At 39.3% G+C, this 22,099-nt stretch overlaps 1 protein-coding gene and 1 long non-coding RNA gene across 3 annotated transcripts; both read left to right on the forward strand.

Moving 5' to 3' along the window:
• Positions 1-934: 934 nt before the first annotated feature.
• Positions 935-20,729, forward strand: arhgef25b (Rho guanine nucleotide exchange factor (GEF) 25b). 2 transcript variants are annotated; one of them, XM_034870342.1, is made up of 17 exons: positions 935-994; positions 3,122-3,227; positions 10,645-10,967; positions 11,059-11,163; positions 13,696-13,823; positions 14,147-14,213; positions 14,390-14,493; positions 14,717-14,786; positions 15,505-15,594; positions 15,697-15,789; positions 16,072-16,122; positions 16,466-16,543; positions 16,644-16,835; positions 16,927-17,107; positions 17,198-17,403; positions 17,501-17,633; positions 19,786-20,729. In XM_034870342.1, exons 1-17 carry the CDS (start codon positions 935-937, stop codon positions 19,806-19,808), a joined length of 2,010 nt encoding a protein of 669 aa, XP_034726233.1. In that variant the 3' UTR covers positions 19,809-20,729. The 2 variants fall into 2 exon arrangements, with proteins under 2 accessions (XP_034726233.1, XP_034726234.1); XM_034870343.1 differs by lacking the exons at positions 935-994; positions 3,122-3,227; positions 19,786-20,729 and adding an exon at positions 5,361-5,802 and having other exon boundaries at positions 17,501-17,722.
• A 652-nt stretch (positions 20,730-21,381) lies between these two features.
• LOC117943919 lies at positions 21,382-21,751 on the forward strand. Its single transcript, XR_004656460.1, has 2 exons — positions 21,382-21,434; positions 21,575-21,751. It is a non-coding gene; the product is annotated as an uncharacterized LOC117943919 (long non-coding RNA).
• Positions 21,752-22,099: the final 348 nt, after the last annotated feature.

Consider the following 22,099-nt stretch of genomic DNA (forward strand, 5'->3'; position numbering starts at 1 on the left):
TCCACTGTAAACTGCTTAAGCCAGAGGAATATAATGGATTGTTAAGACTGACTAACAGTTGTTCAGATCACATCAGGGGTGACAGACCTGCTTTGAACAGATGGGACAGATTACAGACTCAATACTTAACACAACAACAGAAGTCATTTCACAGAACAGCAGTGGCAGTCGGCTCAAGGCTGAGTGATAATTCTCAGATTTACAACAGGATGGGGATGTCTTACACAGTTCACAGGCTCTTATCTCAGACCTTATAATTTGGTCGTAACAGAGTGAAACCGATGAGCAGTTAAACATGTGTCCTAAATATTAGGAATGCTGAAACTGCATAAACATAATTAAATCTGAAATACAGCTGCGCTATATGAATTGAAGTCTCTAAAGATTTGAAGACGTTTTTGGTCTTATTGCAGGACTTGCAGTGCAGACATGGTTGAGTGTAGAAACTGGAATAAAAGCTAAAAGTTAATGAAACATGAATAATAAAAATAAAAGAAGTGAATTATATAGGCAGTATGATCTACTCAATAACAAAAATAAAGCATTTTAAGTTTTTCTGAAGCTATTTGAGTAAGTTAAAACTCCTGCTTTGGGAATAATCACAGACTGAAATTAGCCTATGGGAACTGTAGGACGTGGCTGGACCTGCCCAGACAGATTGACCCCTCTCTTGTCCAGAAGGGTGTGTGGAAAATTCCCACTATAATTGAGCAGCTGTCATCATCTGCCTGGAGGAGATAAATACCTGAAGCAAAGCATAGATTGTCTACTTTTATCCTTGTGTTGGACATCAGGCAGAATGACAGGGATCTTCTGCTGTAGCTTTTCAACTAGTTTGCTCTCTTTTGATTAAAATTATAATCAAATGAATGGGCAAAGATGATTAAATAAGGGGAGAAGACTAAGAAGAAAAACGAAGAGAAAGCGATGCAAAATGAAGACTGGCAAAGTGCATAGGAGGACTGAACAACTTCTAGGATACAGAGTTGATAAAGTGAGTGTCTTTGGTCCAAGTGAGGTGATGGAAAAAACAAAACATCAATGCTTAAAGCTAGCATATATCAACTTGCGCTCCTCCTAATTCTCATTCGCATAAATGCTTTAATTGTGTAAAATGTAACGGAGTCTCACCCAGAACCCAGAACAAGAACACACCTGAGAGTAAGAACATTCTGTATGCTTTTGTTTATGTCAGATCTTAACCTGGCTTTAGTCAAATTGAATTCTTTCATGTAAAACTGTAATAGTGTATCTTTTTGTGTGCTGACAAAATGTTGCTACTGTTTATGTGGCAGTACTTGCACAAATAACAAGACTAAAGAGTGAGATTAAAATTAAACAAACTTTAGAATTCTTCTCCAAAATACCGTCTAATATCCTCTTACTTAGAATTGTTTCTGTAGTAATAAAAACAAAACATCAATCCCAAATTTCTGGATTTATCTAGCTTCTCAAAGTGACGTTATAGTCTTAAGTGTTGGGAATCTGTGAAATGTACTTGAACTTTCAAACTTAAGTATAAAGCAAGTTATCAAATTTCTTAAAGCTAAGAATCACTCTCACTCTCCCAGTTATTTAAGAGAGCACCAGAGGTCTTTCAAGTGGTTAGGAGTTGCCAGTTGGGGCTTGAGATAGCATTGAGGAGACAGAGACGTACGCCAATGTCTAGGGAAAGGACTAATGTTTTTGAAATGTTTGACAATGAGCAGTTAATCAAATGGTATCATTTAGACAGAGCAGGTATAAAATATCGTACAATCTAGGCTATAGGCAGGTCAGTAAACAGCACACCGGTTTAAAATGTGTAATCAAGATATGGTGGAAACCGTGTTTATCTTTCATTTCCAATGTGTGTATCAAAATGTTATTCTCTTGGAAATTCTTTATTGTCAAATGTGTGTGGCATGCAAACGCCTGTTATTAATTTCACCATTCAATATGAAGTTATTTGAGAATATTCTTAAATAAGGAAATCTATCTAGTGATAGCCTATGTCGTCATCCAAAATCCCATTTGTGGTACAGCAAATTGTTGTGAATCATCTCTAAGACTTACACTTAGACAATATAGTCCTACACTTTACTTAAATTATGACTGAGTAGCTTGATAACTAACTTTAAAGCGCAGCTTTGAGCCAAGAATTTTTAAAGGTTTTATAGATTAGAAGTCACTTTTAAAATGGATTTAGCCTTCAGACAGAATCAGACTTCTTTGGCTGAGGATTTCATGTTGTCCTTTACTCTCCCCATCAGTTTAGTCCTCTCAGGGAAATTCCTCAGATAAGATTAGAAACCACTTAAGCTGATGCAAAAATAGGAAAGAGAGAGGGGTTGAGAGAGAGGTGAAATAAAGTCGGAAAGTGAAATAATAAGCTCAATCACTCGGTTCTGTTAGGCCTATAGTCTTTTAACTAATACTTGACATAGAGTTGGCTAACCAATAAACTGCAGAATTGATTTTTAAAATCATTTGAATTACCTACAAAGCACCACTGTTCACAGACTGGCCCCACTTTATATTTCTGAATTATTGTGGCCTCTGGCCACGGTGAGATCACTGCGATCTACTGACCCAGGTCTTATGGCTGTCCTGAAATCTAGGCTGAAAACAAAAGGCGGCCGCGCCTTCACAGTGGTGGCTCCCCCCCCCCCCCCCCCCCCCCCCCCCCCCCCCCCCCCCCCCCCCCCCCCCCCCCCCCCCCCCTTTTGGAACCGTCTTCCCCTAGTTATAAAAATGCAGAGTCATTGGATGGTGGCAAGAAGCTGTTAAAAACTCACCTGTTACAAAAGCACATTGTCCTGGAATGGGTTAACCCCCCCTGTGCAATTTCTATTGTTTGAGTGTTTAACATCAAAGTTGGCTTTTATTTTGTAGATTTTGTTTTTGTTTCTTTTTATATAGTTATCTTACAATTTGAACTTTCTAATTGTATTCAATGTTGTACTGTACAGCTCCTTGTAACCCTGGTTTTGAATGGTGCTGAACGTATTTACTTATGACCAACCCCTAAATTTGTCTCATTCAGATCAAATTTCAATACAACAACAAATAAATGGCTTTGCTAAATAGGACACTTTTTTAAAATGTAACTTTAACTTGTTTAATCCGTCTTTTGTACGAGGTTTCAGACACCAGGCGGGAGAAACTGTTGTCAGATGAAAACAATCAGGACATCCAGAAGCAGTTCAAGTGTGCCCGGAGGTCCAGTGTAGCTGCAGGATGCAAAGGTAACCGTGGGTCTCTCTGCTGTACTTGTGTCTTCAGTGACTATGAAGTAATATTGTGCACTGTTGTGTGCACCTTTTAAATCACCCATAGTGTGGAGCGATCTGATGAAAAGGAAGAACAGCGTCATCAGACTTTGTAAATGTTTCACTTTGCACAAAAAACATCCTAGATACATGTTGGATTTTAAATCCTTAATGCAACAACAAACAAAAAGCACACACTACTTTAGTCTGATGATTAAAAATTGGCTAATTAGTAGTGTGCACGCACATATAAACAAGCATTCAGATACAATAATCCTACATTGTAGCTAGATCAGTGCTTTGCAGCTCACATTGATCATGTGTCAGCACAGTTTTTAAAGGATTAACTCGACAGCCAAAAGAGCATTTTGATATTATTATAGCTGTAATCTGTCCTTAGTGGATTGAGATTCCAGGGCTGTGTTTGTCTAGTGACGCGAATGTGTGCTTATCTGTGTGTGTGTGTGTGTGTATGTGTATGTGTATGTGTATGTGTATGTGTATGTGTGCATGCGTGCATCAAATTGTCTAAAATATATTACATAGACACAGCAGCTTCCTCACCTACTTTGTCTATGTTTGGGTTCGTATTAGTTTATGCATAAATCTTGTTGAATCACACAACCGGTTGCCACGGGCCCTGGACAGCTGCACTCAGAAGATCATCTAGTCGTGAACACTTAATCTTTGTTTTGAGATTAAATCGGTCTGCCTCTGTCCTGCCAGCTCAGAAAAACATGTTGGTTTTTCCACAGCAGAGGAAATGCTTTGATATCTGTGGTGACAAAAGAGTTTGATATGGAGGCGAGGTTCTTTACCTGTTCTAAAATAACGCATATGATGGATCATCTTTGTTGATCTCATTTGATTCATAAATTATCTGTAAGTGCAAGTACATCTGAAACCTGGGGCTACACAGTCTGTTACATACATCCAGGGAAACTCCAAGCATCACAGTTGGAGAGTCACTGTCTTTCCCAGAAAGGTTTTTTGAATTTTCTCTAAATCTACTGTATATCTGGGTAGCCCTTCAGTACTGTTTGCATTTGTTAAGTTGTCGTTGGCTGCTAGCTTAAATAAAAAGGCATTATCCAGTGTATCTGTTATGGTTTCAGTTTGGTTCCTGGTTCTTTATCTCCGTGTTTTCTCCCTGGTCTTGTGTTGTCGTTTTTGTCTTGTGTTCCCTTGTGAATGTCTGTATTTTCTTTTTCCTGTTTTATTTTGATAGTCTGGTTTTCTGTGCTGTCTTGTCTTCAGTTTTACTTCCTGTGTTTTCTCCTGTGATTACCTGATGTCTTCCACCTGTTTCCCAGCCCTTTTGTCACCTGCCTCTTGTTATCTCATTACCCAGTGTATTTAGTGTCTGTGTTCGACTTGTCTCTTCTCAGGTCGTTTTGTTTGTTTGCTTGTTCCGGACAGTCTGTGGTTCCAGTCGGTGTGTTCTATGTTTGCTTTTTTTCCCTTACCAGCCTTATAGTCTTACCAGTGTGTGTTCTTGTTTTTGGATTTCTTTTTCCCTTAGACTTTTTTTTCTTTAATTTTTAGACTTCGTTTTTGGACTTTGTCTTGCATTTTTAGCATCCTCTGTTTGCTGGACTCTTTTAGTTAATAAACCCACGTTTGTTGCCTGTCTCTGCGTTTTGGTCCTCAATCTTGTACACAAACTCAGTATCACAAGAAAAAAGAAGAACTTAAAAAAAAAAACTTATCTTCTAAAAACTCCTAAGATTTTTATCAGGTTGGGAAACATTGACTTTAAATACAGACATTTGGGTGCTCGTCCTGTGTTTGCAAATCTGCAGCTGTTTGCACATTAGTGGGTCTATGCTTGAATGCATGCAATCACATTTAATTTAAATTAGTTTTTTTTTCTTTTATGGGAAGAGAGAAAGTCAAACAGTTAGCTTATTTCAAAAGCAATATTTGTCAATGTAGCTCACTAAAGGTCGCACAGCCACAGAGTAAACACTGAGAAGAGAAGCTGATGAGGAAGCTGGAAAGGGAGTGAAGAGGAATTGGAGGAGGTGGGACTGGGAAACAGATGCTGGCATAGCAGTGCAGCATATAAGCCACCACCCCCTCCCTCATCAAAGTCCCTCCCATTCCCTGCCTCTCTGTTGCTCCCTCGCTTATTTTTTGACCCTCTCATAGTCTTTGGCCACTATCTGACCACACAGAGAGGCTTGAGAGTAGAGGAGGAGGTTTTGCTGTTATTCTTCAAATGATGGGATAGAAACAGAATTTTTGTTGTTGTCTTGTCTCAGGGGTATCTAGCGGATTTGGAAAATGACCGTGGAGCGCTCTGTATACTTTTTCACCCATCTCCTCCTCGTATTACCAAAGGAATAGTGTGTGTGTGTGTGTGTGTGTGCACGCGCCCACGTGCATATCTGTATGCTCCTCCAGCATGATGTCTGCTTCTGATGGTCTTGAGTCCAGCAGCAGGAGTGGATCATCATGAGAGGGGGTCACCACCAGCAAGGGTGTGGGTGTCAGCACCTGTTCAGAAAACTGCTCAACAAATGTGGCTGCTGCTTTGTTCGAGTTAGAGGTACGTAGATGGTGTAGTAAAGTTTTTACTTTATATGAAACAGCTATTTGGAGTGCTTGTATACAACGTTTTGTCCTGTAGGAGATGCACTTGGATCTTATGTCTCATACATCAATCTGCATGACTGGCAATAATTACTCCCCATCCCCTGGGACAACAATAGAAATAAGCCATACATAGTAGGGCTTTATTGGGTTTCCTGACTTTTCCTTTTATATAAGCACTCTTCCCTAAAGCAAGAGTTTCTTTTTTTATCATCAACTGATTGGAGGTTGAAGGAAAATAAGAAAGCCTTATGTTTGGTGTTTCTCTTTTTAAATTATTTAATCAACAATAGTGTATTTTTAAAAGTCTGTTGACTTGTTACTACATTTAGTAAATGTTAATGTTGGGGCTCCATATTTGACAGTGCATGCAATTAAACATTAGCATACATTAGTAAAGACCTTTTCTCTTATTTATTTGTTTGTGTTGTAGCGTTAGTTAGTCTTATATTAGATGGATTTTTGACGGCAGATAAAAACAGTGGGATTCTCTCATTCTTCTTATTATAGCGACTCTGTTTCAGAACACAGGCAGCTGGACACACACAAACCTTTGGACATGCACATAGGTAGACACACGTCCCATTACTGCCTCGACCATTAAATCCTCTGTTGTTCTAGTTGCTCCGGGGGTGATTACAGCAGCTCTTCTCTGAGCTGCGCTTGCCTTGCTTTCTCACCTGTGATCGCAACATTGAACAGGATATCTCAGACACTTTTTCTTTCTGTCAATATTGCTGCTATACAAGGTGTTTTCTTTCTGTCTGACTCAAAAATATTGATTCTGTGTGTTTGTGATTCTGTTGATGAGTTTGCTTTGTGTTTACTGAAAGCCGAATAAAGTCCAGTTTGACTCTCCTTTTTTCACCTAATCAGTTTTTCTCTTCTTTCATACCTTTTCTATTCTTGTGGTTGCAGGAATTTTTTTGTTGCAGCGCCCTTTTCTTACATTTTCAAGCGTTGTTCTTGTCTGGTTCAGGGCCTTCTTCTGTTGTTGTTTTTTAGCTTTCTGTTCTCCCTCTACCTTCCCTGAAGACTTTCTTCTTGTAACTCCATTGTGCGTGTGTCTTCTCTCTCATTAAGTGTTTTGTTTAGTTTAGCACAATGTCCAACAGATATTTATAAAGGCAGGGAAACGCCTCCAGACAAAGCATGTTTGGGGGTTGTTACTTATCTACTTATCTACTAAGATAATTGCTTACTTATTACTATCTACTTAAAAGTCTGCCAACAATGTCATTTTCTCATAACACATGCATCCCTGTGGCTGAGAAACTGCCATGACTAACCATTGTGTGTGAAGTCATCATTGCCATAATGTAATGTAAAGTAAACATGATGACTAACAAGCACAAATGTGTTTAGTACCACTGATCACCTACATACAGAAGTTTATCTGTAGGCTCAGCCATGTTGCACTTTTGCATTTGTTGGTTGTGTATTTCTTGTTGCTGAACCACAGGAGTGCCTGATCATTTAAGAACAATTTGACAATAAGACATGAAGCTCAAAGTGTCAGACACTGAGAACTCCTCCTCAAATTTACTTCTGGATTAAAGGCAATTCAAAGAGCTTAACATAATGCATCTATGAGGGAATATAGATTAAAAAATTAAAAGTAAACTAAAATAATAGAAACACTTTTTAAAATAAAAAAATAAAATTGAGAAATAACTACGAGATAGGCCAAGGTGCAACTGTGCATAACGATAGCGTCATTTAGCGTCTTGTAGCTCATTGATTTGATATGGAGATCGTTTCCAGCCACAGCAGGCAGCTGTTTTCACAGGAGCCTTTTTTAGCAGCAAACAAAAACTATGAGGGATGGCGACAATGTACAAGTGAGAAACCACGTTAGCAGCCTGCAGCACTGTGGGGAAAAGAATGTGGTGGCAAGAGTCCTGCAACACTGTGATAACTGTAACTGGGTCAGTTGTCAACACACAGGATGTGAAGGGGCATTAATCAAAATTATTCCTGTTTACCAGCAGATACAATTGCCCTTGTAATGGCTCAGGTCACAGAAGCTAAGAGCAAAGAGCGAAAAGAGTGAACAAACACCTATACACTTATATTGATACCTGTAGACATATTCAATTCAATTCAATTCAATTTTATTTATAGTATCAAATCACAACAAGAGTTATCTCAAGACACAATTTACAGATAGAGCAGGTCTAGACCACACTCCAGAATCCACAAGGACCCAACAGTTCCAGTAGTTTCCTCCAGAGCAAGCAACAGTATGGCAACATAGACAATGAAATATGTGTTCAAATGCCTTGTGTGTCTCAGTTTGATATTACTTTCTGAACCATTTTATGATGCAGCTCTGGCAGCTGTAGTAACTTGCACAACACTGGTCAGAAGTGAACTCCTTCACGTTGTCATCACAGCTCTATTATTGGTCTATTAATTCCACTTTTGCATATGAAACTGTTGTGAGCCACAGTGTAGTACAATTTGCTGACACCAAGCTGCCAGGCAGGTAATAATCCAACAGAAAGGATTACTGTTGGAGAGACTGACCCTTCACTAATGTTTTGGTCCCATGTACTTCCATCTCTTTCCATCTGGGTAGGTATGTTGCCTGAGCAAATGGGGTAGCCGAGAGAATCAAACCCCACCCAACCTTAAATCCATCCATTAATCACTACGCAGTAGGGAATTTGTGTGGCACATAAAACCACCTCCATGAGAAGTTACACAAATCTGCCCCAGTGATAAGTGTAAATGGTCATAGAAAATGTTTTTCTTAAAACGTTTCATCCATTACTACTTTCATGGATAGAACGTTTAAAAAGAGGACAATGTTTAATATGTTTTGGATGGCCATAAAGCCTGCATGCGAGAATGCATTCACAGCGTGCATGCTTGCAGGCTGACTGCTGACACTCCCTGCAGACCGAATAGTGGGCCAGCTGTTGCTTTGTGGGAAAATAACATGACATAAGCGCCTCAAATAAACATGACAAGCTGAGTCGCTAAACTCTGTAGTGGTTTGGACGTCACAGTGACCATCATGCACCAGGAAGGGTCAGTTCATAGGAAATGCTGATGTGTTTGTTAAAAACCCTGCAGTAAGGTGCACTTTTTGCATAATTTCAACAGATGGTAAGGTGGTTGTTGGACGTCCTGTATGATCGGATCTTGATAGATGAAAAACATGGAGATTAGATGCCTCTGCTCAACGTGACATACAGTATGTGTGTGTATGTGGGCATGTGGATGTTTGCACCAACCTGATTCTTACGAATTTGTTCTGGTATGGTCTTATTGGAGTCACATGGTTGAGGATTTGGTGTCAGAAAGCAATTTTACAGTTAAATCACAGGCTTTCTGACAGTTCGTGGTTAACTGCTGGGATGTTGTTGGGCTGTCTTGGCTGACACGTATCTTCTAGGTGGCACAGAGGTCAGGGACAGTGCCAACAGAATGGTAGACTGGGGTGGGGGTTCCCATTTCTTAAAAGGGGGACCTGAGGATGCGCTCCAATTATCGGGGTATCACACTGTTCAGCTTCCCTTGGAAAGCTTATGCCAGAGTGATAGAAAGGAAGCACCGGGCCGTTGCTAGGAGTCATTCGGTCTTCTTGAGTTTGTCCACTACATTCAACTTGCTTAACATCAGCATGTTAGATTTGCATGTCCCAGTGAAATAAAAGGTGAACTGAAATGAAGAAAAATAACATGATTTAGTATTTCACTATGAATATTGCATAATATTTAATTGCAGTATCAGGCAGTTTTGGCAAATGGCTGACCTAGATTTCCACTGCCTTCTTGAAAGCTTGTTATTATGATTTCAGCTTACATAAATGTGCTGACAGGGAATAGTGGCTTCTGGTAGGACTCCAAAACGACAAAATGAGGGTCCTGAAACATTCCACTTTGCTACGATCAGCAAAACATAGTGACATGTTAATGTTAGGGTGGTTGATTAAACGGCGTGGTAGAGGATTATGTACCAGCTTCCATAGTCAAGAGATTTAAAGCTGTAAACAAAATCCAGCTGTGGCGTAAAACGGTGTCAGCACAAGTGTTGGTCCAACCTATGTTGTAGAATAAGGGCAGGTTATTGCAGATGTGGCATGACACAACATGAGGTGCACCTCCGCAAATGTAAATTATCTTTGTATCAATGCATTAAAAACAAGAATTTACATGTTCAGTTTAGATTTGTTTTAACTGACTCTATTGTCCAGTATTGCTTCTTCCACAGCTTAGTAAAAGCCATGGTTCTGTATAAAGCTCAGTGATGGACCTTTGGTTGGGGTCATCACATTTTTGGTTTAAATCAAAGCTAAGACTTATTACTTATTCAATGCTGCGTGTGAGTCCTAAATTCTAATCTATCTTTGATGTATTTGTCTGGTGTTATTTACTTTTTACTGTCTCGATTTTTATTTCTTTTTACTGTTTGTATCTAAAGTGTATTCCTGCTGTAAAGCACTTTGATGGAAAGCGCTCTATAAATAAATGTATTATTATTATTATTATTATTATTATTAAATGCACTTTTTTAGACAATGTCTAACAAATGCATTATATAAATTGCGCTTAAACTTATGAGTCCTTCCTTGTGAGAACAGATGTGTTTATAATGATTTAGAACCCGTAGGTACAGGAGCTGCAGCTACTAAAGTTACAGTTAGGGCTTAACACAGGAAATTGACCAACATTTTTGTGCAGAAATCTGTCTGCAGCTTCTGACCTGAGAGGATGTACACCACAATGAGCTGATGTACGTACGTTAACCAAATCCTTTTCTGTCTTTCTTTCTTTTTCTTTCCTTGCAGCAGAGTCATATTCTGTGGCAGGCAGTACCATCAGTGTCACCCCATCAGTGGGCCCTGTGCCCCACCAGGCCTCAGGCAGTTCCAGCCCCTGCTCACACTCCTCGTCTGGAGGATCACGGCACCCTGTTAGAACCCTCAAGAAATGGCTCACCAATCCCGTCCGCAAGCTGAGCTCTGATGCCAGAGGAGGAGCAGGAAAAGTCGAGAAGCAGATGTGCATGTCAGACAGGAGGCAGCAGTTATTGCTTGTTTCCCACAGTGAAAGTCAGCCGAGGCCTCTGGAACCGCACAACAACTACACCATCCTCTCGCCAGGAGACACGGTGAGACCTAAAGATAGACTGGTACATTTTACGTCCTAAGGAAACATTTAATGTTCTTGTTTGTAATGGTTGTTGTGTTTGTGTTGTACAGGTGTTTAAAGACGATCTGTTGAGTCCAGCAACTCCTTCTCCTACACAGCCGCCCTGTCAGAGCTACTTATCTGACCTGCTGCAAGGCACAGACACACAGTCTCTTGTAATGTCTCTATTCTTGTCTATTCTATTCAAGTCTATTTTGTTCTATTCAAAGGTCTGTCTTAGCAGATAAAGTACAGTTTTCAGTGAAGATTAATTTAATGATTCTTTGATTGATTGATTGAAGATTTATAAATCCTGAAATGAAGATGTTTTAGAATATAAGAACTAAAGAACTAGAAAACTTAATCATATGAACAAAGAAAGTAAAACAAGTTAGTTTTTACCTTGATCTTCCAGTCTACAAGAACAACATGAAAATTGCAAAAGAAAAATGGGGAACATATCGTACAGGTTATTGCTGCAATGGTATGAAATGACACATTGTACAAATTAAATCTTTTTTTCTGATGTGACATTAAAAAAACCTTTTTAAGTAATACAATTCAAAACAAAATTGAACAATAAATAATGAAAACTAAAAGTTAAAAGTGCTCCCAACACTGAATTCTTCACTCCCCTACCAGTTATTGTAATACTTTCAGTAGAAACTCTGTCATAATAAAGCTCTTAGATTATGCAGGTCTCATGAGTTAATAATGTACAAATGACAGAAAGACATACACCTAAATCTCGATACAACTCTTACTGAATCTGTAAATTATAATTTGGGTTATATTAGCATGTGAAAAGCATTATATTTGCACACATCATTCAACTTCCACTAACTGTGCTAAATGAATAGCACATATTTTTGCTGCATATTTTGTGTTTATGCAAACACACAAGCACTTACAACTACTTTCTGATAACCCTACACTGTAGTGACTACTATTAGAAAGGTCCTGTGAATTGGAATCAATCCTGTGGGCTTTTCTAGACGGCATCTGGAAGTAATTAACTAGCAAAGGAGTCTGTAAAAGGGTTGGGGATAAGAATGTACTGTCATGACACCCAAGCAGCCTGAGCAACAGAGAGCTAATTAGCCTAGCGGAACTTCAGGGTCACCATCCATATGTGAACATAAATACTGGCGTTGGCTGTTGGATTGGTAAAGGAACGGGTTTACCTACACGTCCAGTTCAGGATGAAATTGTCGTTTTTGGGCTCCTTCCTTCCTTGGCTGTCTACTGCTCCAGTTCCTGTGGTATTGTTTCAAATTGTTCTGCTTGATAAATGACCATCCTCACTTTCAGCCTTTCTCAGTCCAATGGCCCTTTGGGATACATAGAGCCCTGCAGCTTTATGTTTAGTTCAGCTTCTCAACCCTTCAGCGTTGTCCTGCCCAGGTCAGGGTAAATAGAAGCCTTATCATCTCTGTAAATTACTAATTTGACATTTTGGGAAATACGCTTATTTGCTTTCTCGCCAAGAGTCAGGTGAGAAGATTGACCAATCTCAGACACAAGAGTGGTATCGTAGTCTAACCTAACTCTTGACATAAAAGCAGATAACCACATTTCCCAAAATAAAAAATATAGTCCTGTAACCGCCTCTCCATTTCCAGAGAAACTAATGGATTTCAAGCTGATGAGAAATTAATGTGAGAGAACATTTAGAGCAGCAAGCAAGCAAAGTTTATTTTTAATGGCTTCTGACTAGCTGATCAGAACCAGGTTTGAATAAGCCTGAGATGTTTCTCATAGGCAGAATGTGTGCTGGGTAAAGACAGAAACAGTCAACTCAGAAAGAGTAAGAGAGCAAAAATGACTGAAGAAAAAAAAAAATGGGAGAAAGATTATCATCTAGTGTACAGAGGCAGAGCACAAAATGTAGTTAGACTACAGTTTTTCAAAAGGATTGCAGTCAGATTCAAATTAGATTATACTGCTTTCAAGTGTGGAGTGATAGTTGTTATATAACAACTTTCCATACTGTGGTCAATTACCCCAACCTTTATTATCTGACTGGACAAATTTTAAAAATGTTGCTCATTAATCACCATCCTCTCTTAGGCCTGATTCTACTTTTCCAAATGTCTCTGCCCAACTGTCTCGTGGGCAGCAAGAAGAGACATTAAAAGTGTATTATTACTCTCAGGTTACTTGGGATTTGGGGGGAGCAGAGTGGAGCATAAAATTGCTCTACTGATGTTTCCCCAGAATTAGGACCCTCTCATCTTTATGTATTTCTACAGATGTGTGCTGGCTGGGTCAAGGGCTGCTGTAGATGAAGCTTTATGATTTAAGTTTATGCGGTTGATGCCCAGTGGTCAGAAATCCCGCTGCACCACAGCATTTGGAAGATGTGCAATACAACAATTTAAGGATACTCTGTCACGTTTTAAAATCTCTAAATTTCTCTAAAATGTGCTTTACTTGTTAAATAATGGATGATTTTACCTCTTATCCTCAGTATAAAAACCATCTAAGATGTAAACAGGGAAAATCTCTCATTAATAAAACTGCTAACAACTCTAATAAAAATGTTAATCTAAGGGGTACCTCAAAATCATACTTCAGAACTGTACTTGAGAAAATGTACTTTCCACTGGGTCAATGCCCTAAAGAAAACAGGATCTGTCGTCTCCTCTCACATGACATGTTACAGTGATGCTTACCATAAGCTGTACTGTCTTTTTTGTGTGTTTTAGAGTCAAAAGTCCAGCATCAACACTCTCCAAGGGGAAGATGGCTGCACCGGGACTGATGACTCAGCCAGCCAGTGGTCAGCTACAGTGGACAGCGAAGAGGAGAGAGACATTGCCTTAGAGAAGAGCATGTAGGTGTTGACACCTACATTAACGGAGTAGTTTGACATTTGGGGGAAACATGCTTATTCACTTTCTTGCATTAAGTTAGATAAGAAGATTGATACCACTTTCGTTTTAGACAGAGATATTTTCAAAACAGCACTTGTTTGGATGGGATTTTCTTTGAGAACGAAGACAGGAAAACGGTGTTTACAAAAATAATCATGTACGTGTGGACTAGGCCTAACTCTCAGCAAGAAAGCAAATTAGCCTATTTCCCAAATTTGGCTATTTAGCCAATGTACATTTCTTTTACTTAATGTCCTCTGCTGTTTTCAAAATGTTATCTCAGATATGTGCTGACAGAGCTGATAGAGACAGAAAGGTTGTATGTGGAAGATCTTGGACTCGTAGTGCAGGTATGTCTCTCATCCCGTCTTCAGTAAATAATCTGGTTATGAAATGTAGACATAACTGAGATCCCTTTATCAATAACACTCTGCAACATTCACATCTTAAACAGACTCTCCAAACTTCTGATTTGATTAGTGACGTTTGTGTGTGTGTTTGTGTGTGTGTGTGTGTGTGTGTATAGGGATACATGGGCACCATGGCTAATCAAGTAGTTCCAGAGGACCTAAAAGGGAAGGACAGGATTGTGTTTGGAAACATTCGCCAGATCTATGACTGGCATAGGAAGTGAGTCAGAGCCCCCCCAATCAGTTCTTCTGAATTTGAACAATCTCTTACAGTTTACACATTTTTTCTGAGCTCCTCATGTTTCATGGTAGTTCAATGTGTGTCACGTCCCCTGTGGCTGTTTCCTGTGTGTGTGTGTGTGTGTGTGTGTGTGCGTGCGTATACACGTACGTGTGGATGGATGACTGTTTCTTCCTGACTTTCTCTGCTTCGTTTCACACAGTTATTTGCTGGGAGAGCTGGAGAAATGTGTGGGTGATCCTGACCGCCTGGCCCAGCTCTTCATCAAACATGTGAGTCTACATCAGTGAGTTACTACCATCCAAATGTGTCTTGCTGATCAGTTTGTCTGCAGGTGCAGCTGCAGAATAAACAGTTTTACAATCATCAGCTCTCAAAGCTGACAATCAGTGTCAAAGATGCTCTGCAGAAAAAGTGTTCACACCCTCCTTGAAGTTTTTACATGTAAAACTGAACTTTGAGAAAACTATTTAATATCAAAGTGAAAACAGATCTCCACAACTTGAGAATGGAAGGAATTACAAACATATACAACAGAATAAATTGAAACGTACCGATCACATGGATTCATTGTTTCAAAAAAAGGAAAATGGGTAGTAAATAAAATTTGATGGCATTGTACATGTCAGTATCAGTATATAATGTTGTTACACTGCAGAAAAATAAACTACTGGTTAAAACCATTTTGGTTTGGTGCAGCTTTTCCACCTCAGCTCCTCTATCCACTTCACTCAGTGTAGTGTGGCAGGCCAATTAATCCATGGCAAATTAAACCATTCTTTGTCAGCCACTGGAACTATTTAATGAGGCAAAGGTCCTTCACTGGTTTTATAACCCCCCCAAAAAAGCTCTGGGAAGAAAACTGAGTCAGAGTAACTCAGAGGCTTAATTCTTCCTCTGTCCGTTTGTCACTGTCCTTCACACACAAATTATTTGGAATACCGTAATTGTCACATGAGCTCTCTCTCTCTTTAATTCTTTTATTTCCAGGAACGGCGTCTTCACATGTATGTGGTTTACTGTCAGAACAAACCAAAATCAGAACACATTGTCTCTGAGTACATCGAGACCTACTTTGAGGTGAGTAAACAATTGTACTATTGTCAATGTTATTGGAGCTTTTTAATGACTTTTAACTTTTTTTACTGAGGACACTTTCTCTGTTTTCCTGTGACCTGACAGGATCTCAGGCAGCAGTTGGGTCACAGGCTGCAGCTCAATGATCTGCTTATCAAACCTGTTCAGAGAATCATGAAGTATCAGCTACTGCTGAAGGTTTGCTGTCATGATTGTGTATCTGCATGCTTGGCACTGTAACACAACATTAAAGATATAATCAATGTCCGCAAGAGAGGAATTGAAAAGGCAAACTGCTTTGCTCTTCCCACAAACTCTGAGGAAGACCTGTGTGTAGGTAGTCAATCGGCCTTGTCTTATTTGTTATCATGCAGACACTATAATAAAAGGCGTTTCCATTTTTTATTATGGGGGTATTGTTTCCTTTTATTGAAAATTATTAAAACTGTGTGTTAACTTCTCTTTGGCTGGTAACCCCAGGACTTCCTGAAGTACTATAGCAAAGCTGGAAGAGATGTTGAGGAGCTGCAGGTATGAGCTCATTACTTAATGTGAATACATGCACAATGAGCTGCCAGTTTGTTAGGTACACCCCACAGTAGCTAAAACTAATGCAGTCTAGTACAACAGTCCTGCAATTAATCCTACCTTCATGAAGGTTATAAGGTTAAGTTTTGTTAAACTGTTCACTCAAACCTCTTAAAATTTGGATTTATTGCGAGGATGTTTTTTAAAACTGCATTTGTTTCAGCTAGTTGTATCTAATAAATAAATAAATTGGCAATTGAATATGTAAAGTACTATTCTGAGTCTTTATATCACAAATTGTGTTTTGACTTCAACTGATTCTCATCCATCCAATTTCTCTCATCAGGTGGCGGTGGATGTGATGTGTTTTGTGCCAAAGCGCTGTAATGATATGATGAACGTGGGCAGGCTCCAAGGTTTTGAGGTGAGATACTGATTATTTCCTGTCCATTATCACAGATGAAACGCATATCCAGGGTGACTTACAGTCCATGACAATGTTTGTGACGAACACACTGTTTCAGGGGAAAATAACGGCTCAGGGGAAGTTGCTCCAGCAGGATACCTTCTCTGTCAGTGAGCAGGAAAGCAGCTTCCCGTCCAGAGCAAAGGAGAGGAGGGTCTTTCTGTTTGAGCAGCTGGTCATCTTTAGTGAGCCAATTGATAAGAAAAAGGGCTTCTCTTTGCCAGGGTATACTTTCAAGAACAGCATCAAGGTGCGAATGAGACTATGTTTTAAAACATCTTTAAAACATCTTTGGTTTAGTGTTTTTTCTTAATGTTTAACTAGTCTCCTGTGGGCTTCAGGTCAGCTGTTTGGGCGTGGAAGAGCACTCTGAGAATGATCCATGCTCTCTGGTTCTGACCTCCCGCGGGACTAATGGCAGTGTGACACGCTTCATCATGCAGGCATCATCTCTGGAAATACAGCAAGCTTGGTTTGATGACGTGGTCCAGATTTTGGAGAGTCAGAGGAACTTCCTTAATGGTACCAGAGCTTAGTGTTTCTTCAATAAAACCACAGATGTGAGAGTTTGGTGCGTTTGAGTAATGTGACATCTCTTCCTGTCCAATGGAGCCCTTCAGTCTCCAATAGAGTACCAACGCAGGGAAAGCAAATCAAACAGCCTGGGCAGGAACGTGAAGTCTCCAACTGCGTCAGAATCTGGCCTGCGACCTCACTCCTCTGCATCCATGGACCGACGCCAGAAGCCCTGCCTGCTCTCGAGCAACACCTCCCTGCCCTCTCTGCGTCCGCCACACCACAGCCCGGCCTTGAAAGTGGTGAGTGTGCAGCAACGCTTCCTCGCACATTTCTGTATTTTAATACATTTCTCATTCTCTGACATTCACTTTCTTTGATTTATCTTTCCCTCTCAAGCTTTCTAATCCCTGTACTGCGACCGCTCCAACACCTCTCCCTCCACTTTCTTCCACCCAGCAGCTCAGTTTGTGCACAGAGGTGAGACACGCCCGCCGCACATCCAATGGCCCGCAACTAGCACAGCATGCAGGTACATCAGTCTTACTTCACACAGCGGTGAAAGGTGTATCCCAATGTGTATGTAGAAGTAGTAAAACCACAATTTAAAAGGTTAGTTCATTCCCCCTCTCTATCCCCTTTTATGTCTTCAACTGTCCTGTCAAAAATAAAGGCTGAAAATGCCCCAAAAATAATCTAAATAACAAAAAAAGGTTAGTTTACCCAAATTTAAAAATAAAATGTTTTGACTTACTGGCAGGTATCCAGCAATAAGGATAGTTTTTGGTTTTATTTACCTATGTTTAGAGACGTCCATGTCTAAGATTTATTTTGCTTCCCAAATACAGTGAAGATTAAAGGTATAATAGTTAGGGTTTTCCTGATGAAACAATGTTAGACTAATACGAAATTATTCTCATTGCCAACAGTACTGCCCCAAACCCATCCGAGAACTCCCCAATCTCTTCATGTGCAAATCACAAGTCAAAACTCACCTTTTTAGAGCATCTATTAATGTTTGATTAATATTGTGTGTTGTAAATTTTTTGTGTGTGGTTTTCTTTTTTCTTTGAATATTTTGAAAAGAACTATATAAATAAAATGTATTATTATTATTATTATTAGTAACATTGTTTTTTACATTGGGTGGATCAGATCAGATGGAGCTGTTATCTCCATGTCAGCTGCCTAAAGCAGTTTGTTGTCATGAACACTGATGATGAGGGGAAATTACTCTCTGCTTGCCTTTTGTGAAATATCCTGTTGTTGTTTCTGCGTGGATTTAAAAACCAGGTCAACTTAATCTGCAGCCAGTATTATTCAGTCATTCAGTTTATGGAAAAACTCACTGACCTGTTGTTTTATCTTATTCTCTCAGACTTCCACCAGGAGAAGGAAATGGTTTGATCACGTATTAGATGTGCTTATCTGGCCTGATTCTATAAAGTCGCTCTCGTCCTATTGTTGTCCGTCTTGGTTTTTTTGGATCAGAAGTGTTCACATCCTGCTCTAGGTGCAGGCGTACAGACTAGTCAAATCTTTTTTTCTATGCTGCTTATCCCGCAGATTTTTGTTAGTTAGAATCTGTTTCTGCACATTTTATGTAAAATCTCTATAAACAAAGAAAGTCCATCTCACAGTTTTCCTCAGCTCTATGGAGCTTTTTGTTTTTTTCAGTTCATTGTTTTGGTTTTATGCCCCACAACTTTACTGTTTTTTGTTCCCTCTCACCGCTTTTAGTTTCAAGCAAAGACAGGTGACTGTTTTCAGGGGGAAAATCTCTAAAAACCTCACTGTAACTTCTCAGCACCAAACAGTAGACACAGTAAGCAACTAGCTGGTGCATATGTTAGAGCATTTAGTAGCTATTAGCTAAGACTAAGGAGTCCGATATTTCCCTAAGGAGTTGTTAAAACAGCATTTGTCAGGTGGAAAGAAACACAAACCCAAATGAATGATTATGTTGCTTGTAGCTGCTCACTGTATAAATGAGCAAATGTTTGCTGACATGTTATAGCTATAACAACTTTGTTAAAAATATGTTATGTGTTGACAGCAAAACCACAAACTGTAAAATAACAAAACCCAAGTCGTTTTTTTGTGGGATGGGATTTTACCATTGACTGTAATAAAATACTGGCAGTGGCAGCTGTGACATCACCCATTCAACTATGGACTGGCGTTTTTGTAAACCTTGAGTTTGGCATTTGGCCTTTTTTAAATGCATTTTATAGACCCCATTTGGAAAAGAAGGTGGAGATGGGGAAGACGAGGCAGCTAAACCAGTGCTGAATTTCAACTGGCTGACGCAAGTCATCCTGTGCAGTTTTGCCGGCAGATAAACGCAGACCTCCGGGCACTGGAAATCTTTAAATTGGGGGATGTGATTATCTGCATGAATCACATCATGATTTTATCTGACAGCTAAGCTAATGTATTTCAAAATTGTTTTGTTAATTAATAAAGTATATAGAACATTTTATTTACTTTTAGGTTACCCAAAAGGACTGAATAATGAATTTCTAAATAGGCATTGCTTGCTATTACCATTAACTGTTTATTCAAGTTAGGTGTTTTTGTAACACTGGAAATGCAAAATAGGAACATTCTGTCAACTATTTGAAGTTACACACATAAACCAAACAAGTATTTAAAACATTGAATTAGTTGTTTTTTCCCCTCAGGTTGTGACTTCGAGTTTCCATGAGACCACATTAAACGAGGGTGCACATCAACCAAACAATCTGGATAATCTGAAGGAGAGCTAGCGGTCAAATTAACTACGATGACAAATGAACTGACTTCACTTTCCTGCAGTAGGAGTGCCTCAACTGAGTCAGAGTGATCTGTCAGCATTGTTTGTTTCACTCCTGTACAGAAGTTCTCAGTGTCTCCCTTCTTCACATTTTGCCCTTAATTTCCCTCCAAATATCCTTCAAATACCACCATAATTTAGCTTAATCTGGATTTGATCATGTATAATAGTATTGGTTTGATTGTGTGTGTGTGTGTGTGTGTGTGTGTGTGTGTGTGTGTGTGTGTGTGTTTGCATACATATTTGCAGATGCACACATCTACAGATGGTGAAATGTGTGAAAATATGGTTTTGAAGAACCAGAGACTTTACTTCATATTGTACGTATATGTATTTCTCACTTTTTTCATTAGAATTCATGGATCAATATTTTTGTAATTCATAATATTTTCATAAAGGACCAATTCCACTTTATTTCCCCTGAGAACTCTAATCTCAGATCCCTTCATGCAGTCATACTCTGTGTTCTCAAATGTCTCCATCCTTGAAATCACAAAGTGATTGCAGATTCCAGCTTCACTGTGGACTCTGAATCCATACAAGTTGTGTATGTCTGTGTGTTCCCTGTGACCACTGTGTGTTCCTTGAGAAAATACAGTAGATGTTTTCCCTTTGGTGGGCTATTTTAACCCTGCAATTGTTTTACTGCTATCTGAACCAAACACATTTGCATCTCACACAGAGCACACGTCCTAATCAAGCAGAAAGAGGAAAAAGGGAACACAAAGGTGCTCACCGTTCACTGTCATGTTGAATGTAAATAATCTCATGTGGGATCATATCAATAAAGCTTTTTGACTTAATACACACAGACAGGGAAATTCATTTCAGATATTTGTCATTTTTGGAGGAAAGAAAAAACTAAAAATATGTCACAGCTACTTTGTGTTGCACAAGATGTTGGGTGAGACAACAGGGCCGAAGCACAGACGTGTCAAAGGACCCCCAACCTGCCTACAATGAAGCAAGATGTGGTTGTTTGCGTTTCTTTGCAGTTCCTGTGTTTTGCTTCTTCAGGTAGCTGATTAGCACTTTTTTCAGTCATGCAACTTTTGCATCTTGTGTTGTTTTGCACCTGTTTGTAGTCATTCTGTATCTCTCTGTGGTCATTTGTGCATCTTTGTAGTTGTTTGGTTTAAACAAGCACAACAGTCACCTCAAACAGAGGTATTGGTCTAGGTGACCCTTGGGCCTGTTCAGTAATCCCATTATCTTCCCAGGGAACTGTTAATATAAATAGATGCATTCAAACATCTAGGCTACTGTGGAGAATATGATTTCTAAAGTTACGGGGCTGCAGCAGAAATCACTGCAGAAAACCATAAAAATGTTTTCTAAACTAGATTCTTCTTTCCACAATGCTTCATTGAGCAGATTGAAGCCTGACTGTATGAAACATCATGTCCCAAAGACTCACTGTTCATTTGCACTCACAACCATCCACAACTCCTACATCTTCTAAAACATGTCTGCTCTCTAACACACAATCTGTGCACTGCTCAACATTGATACCATGCAGTCCTTTTTAAATATGCCATAAATGAGCTTTTTCGAAAATTCTCATATCCTTGATGGGTTTATTACAGTGTAGCAGGGAGCACCCTAGTGGATGATTAGGTACAGCTATTGCCTCACAGAAAAAATAACAAAGATCAGAGTCCCAACCGCACAACATATTTTGGGGCAATTAAAGACAGGTGTTCCACAATTAATTTAATATGTCAACAATTGAAATGAATTGAAAAAGCTTCATACAGCTGTAATCATTCGACTGACCCCAGTGGTTTTTGGGTAAAGCAGGTAAGTTAAATTTCTTTTAACACAACATAGATCACTGTTTAAAATAAAGGTTTTCAGCTCAGCTAAAGATCTCAGTTGTTGGTTACAATTCCTAACATGAGACACATTTTACTACACGTATAACTACACAAAAGCCTTTTATATTACTGTCAGTGATCCAGTTTCACTCTGACCCCTGTCTACAGCGCTGAACTGAGTGAATGTTGCATTTTGGTGAAAAAAAAGAAGAATCTATAATGGAAAGAAACAACACACAAATTTGTTTTCAAATATTCTTCTCAAGATTTAAAAAAGCATCAGCTGATAAATCTCTGCCCCCGCTTTGCTAACAACTGTAAAACCTGGGGTAAGCAGTTTTTTATTGGCATCATTGAGTAAAACTT

The sequence above is a fragment of the Etheostoma cragini genome, chromosome 4 (assembly GCF_013103735.1).
Source record: "Etheostoma cragini isolate CJK2018 chromosome 4, CSU_Ecrag_1.0, whole genome shotgun sequence".
Lineage (NCBI taxonomy): Eukaryota > Metazoa > Chordata > Actinopteri > Perciformes > Percidae > Etheostoma > Etheostoma cragini.

Excerpts from the sequence above, each read along its gene's own strand:
- arhgef25b (XM_034870342.1), top strand. The coding sequence starts at position 935 with ATGAAGACTGGCAAAGTGCATAGGAGGACTGAACAACTTCTAGGATAC. Across the intron at positions 13,824-14,146 it reads ATTGCCTTAGAGAAGAGCAT|ATATGTGCTGACAGAGCTGA; the intron begins GTAGGTGTTGAC and ends ATGTTATCTCAG. Across the intron at positions 14,787-15,504 it reads CCCAGCTCTTCATCAAACAT|GAACGGCGTCTTCACATGTA; the intron begins GTGAGTCTACAT and ends TTTTATTTCCAG.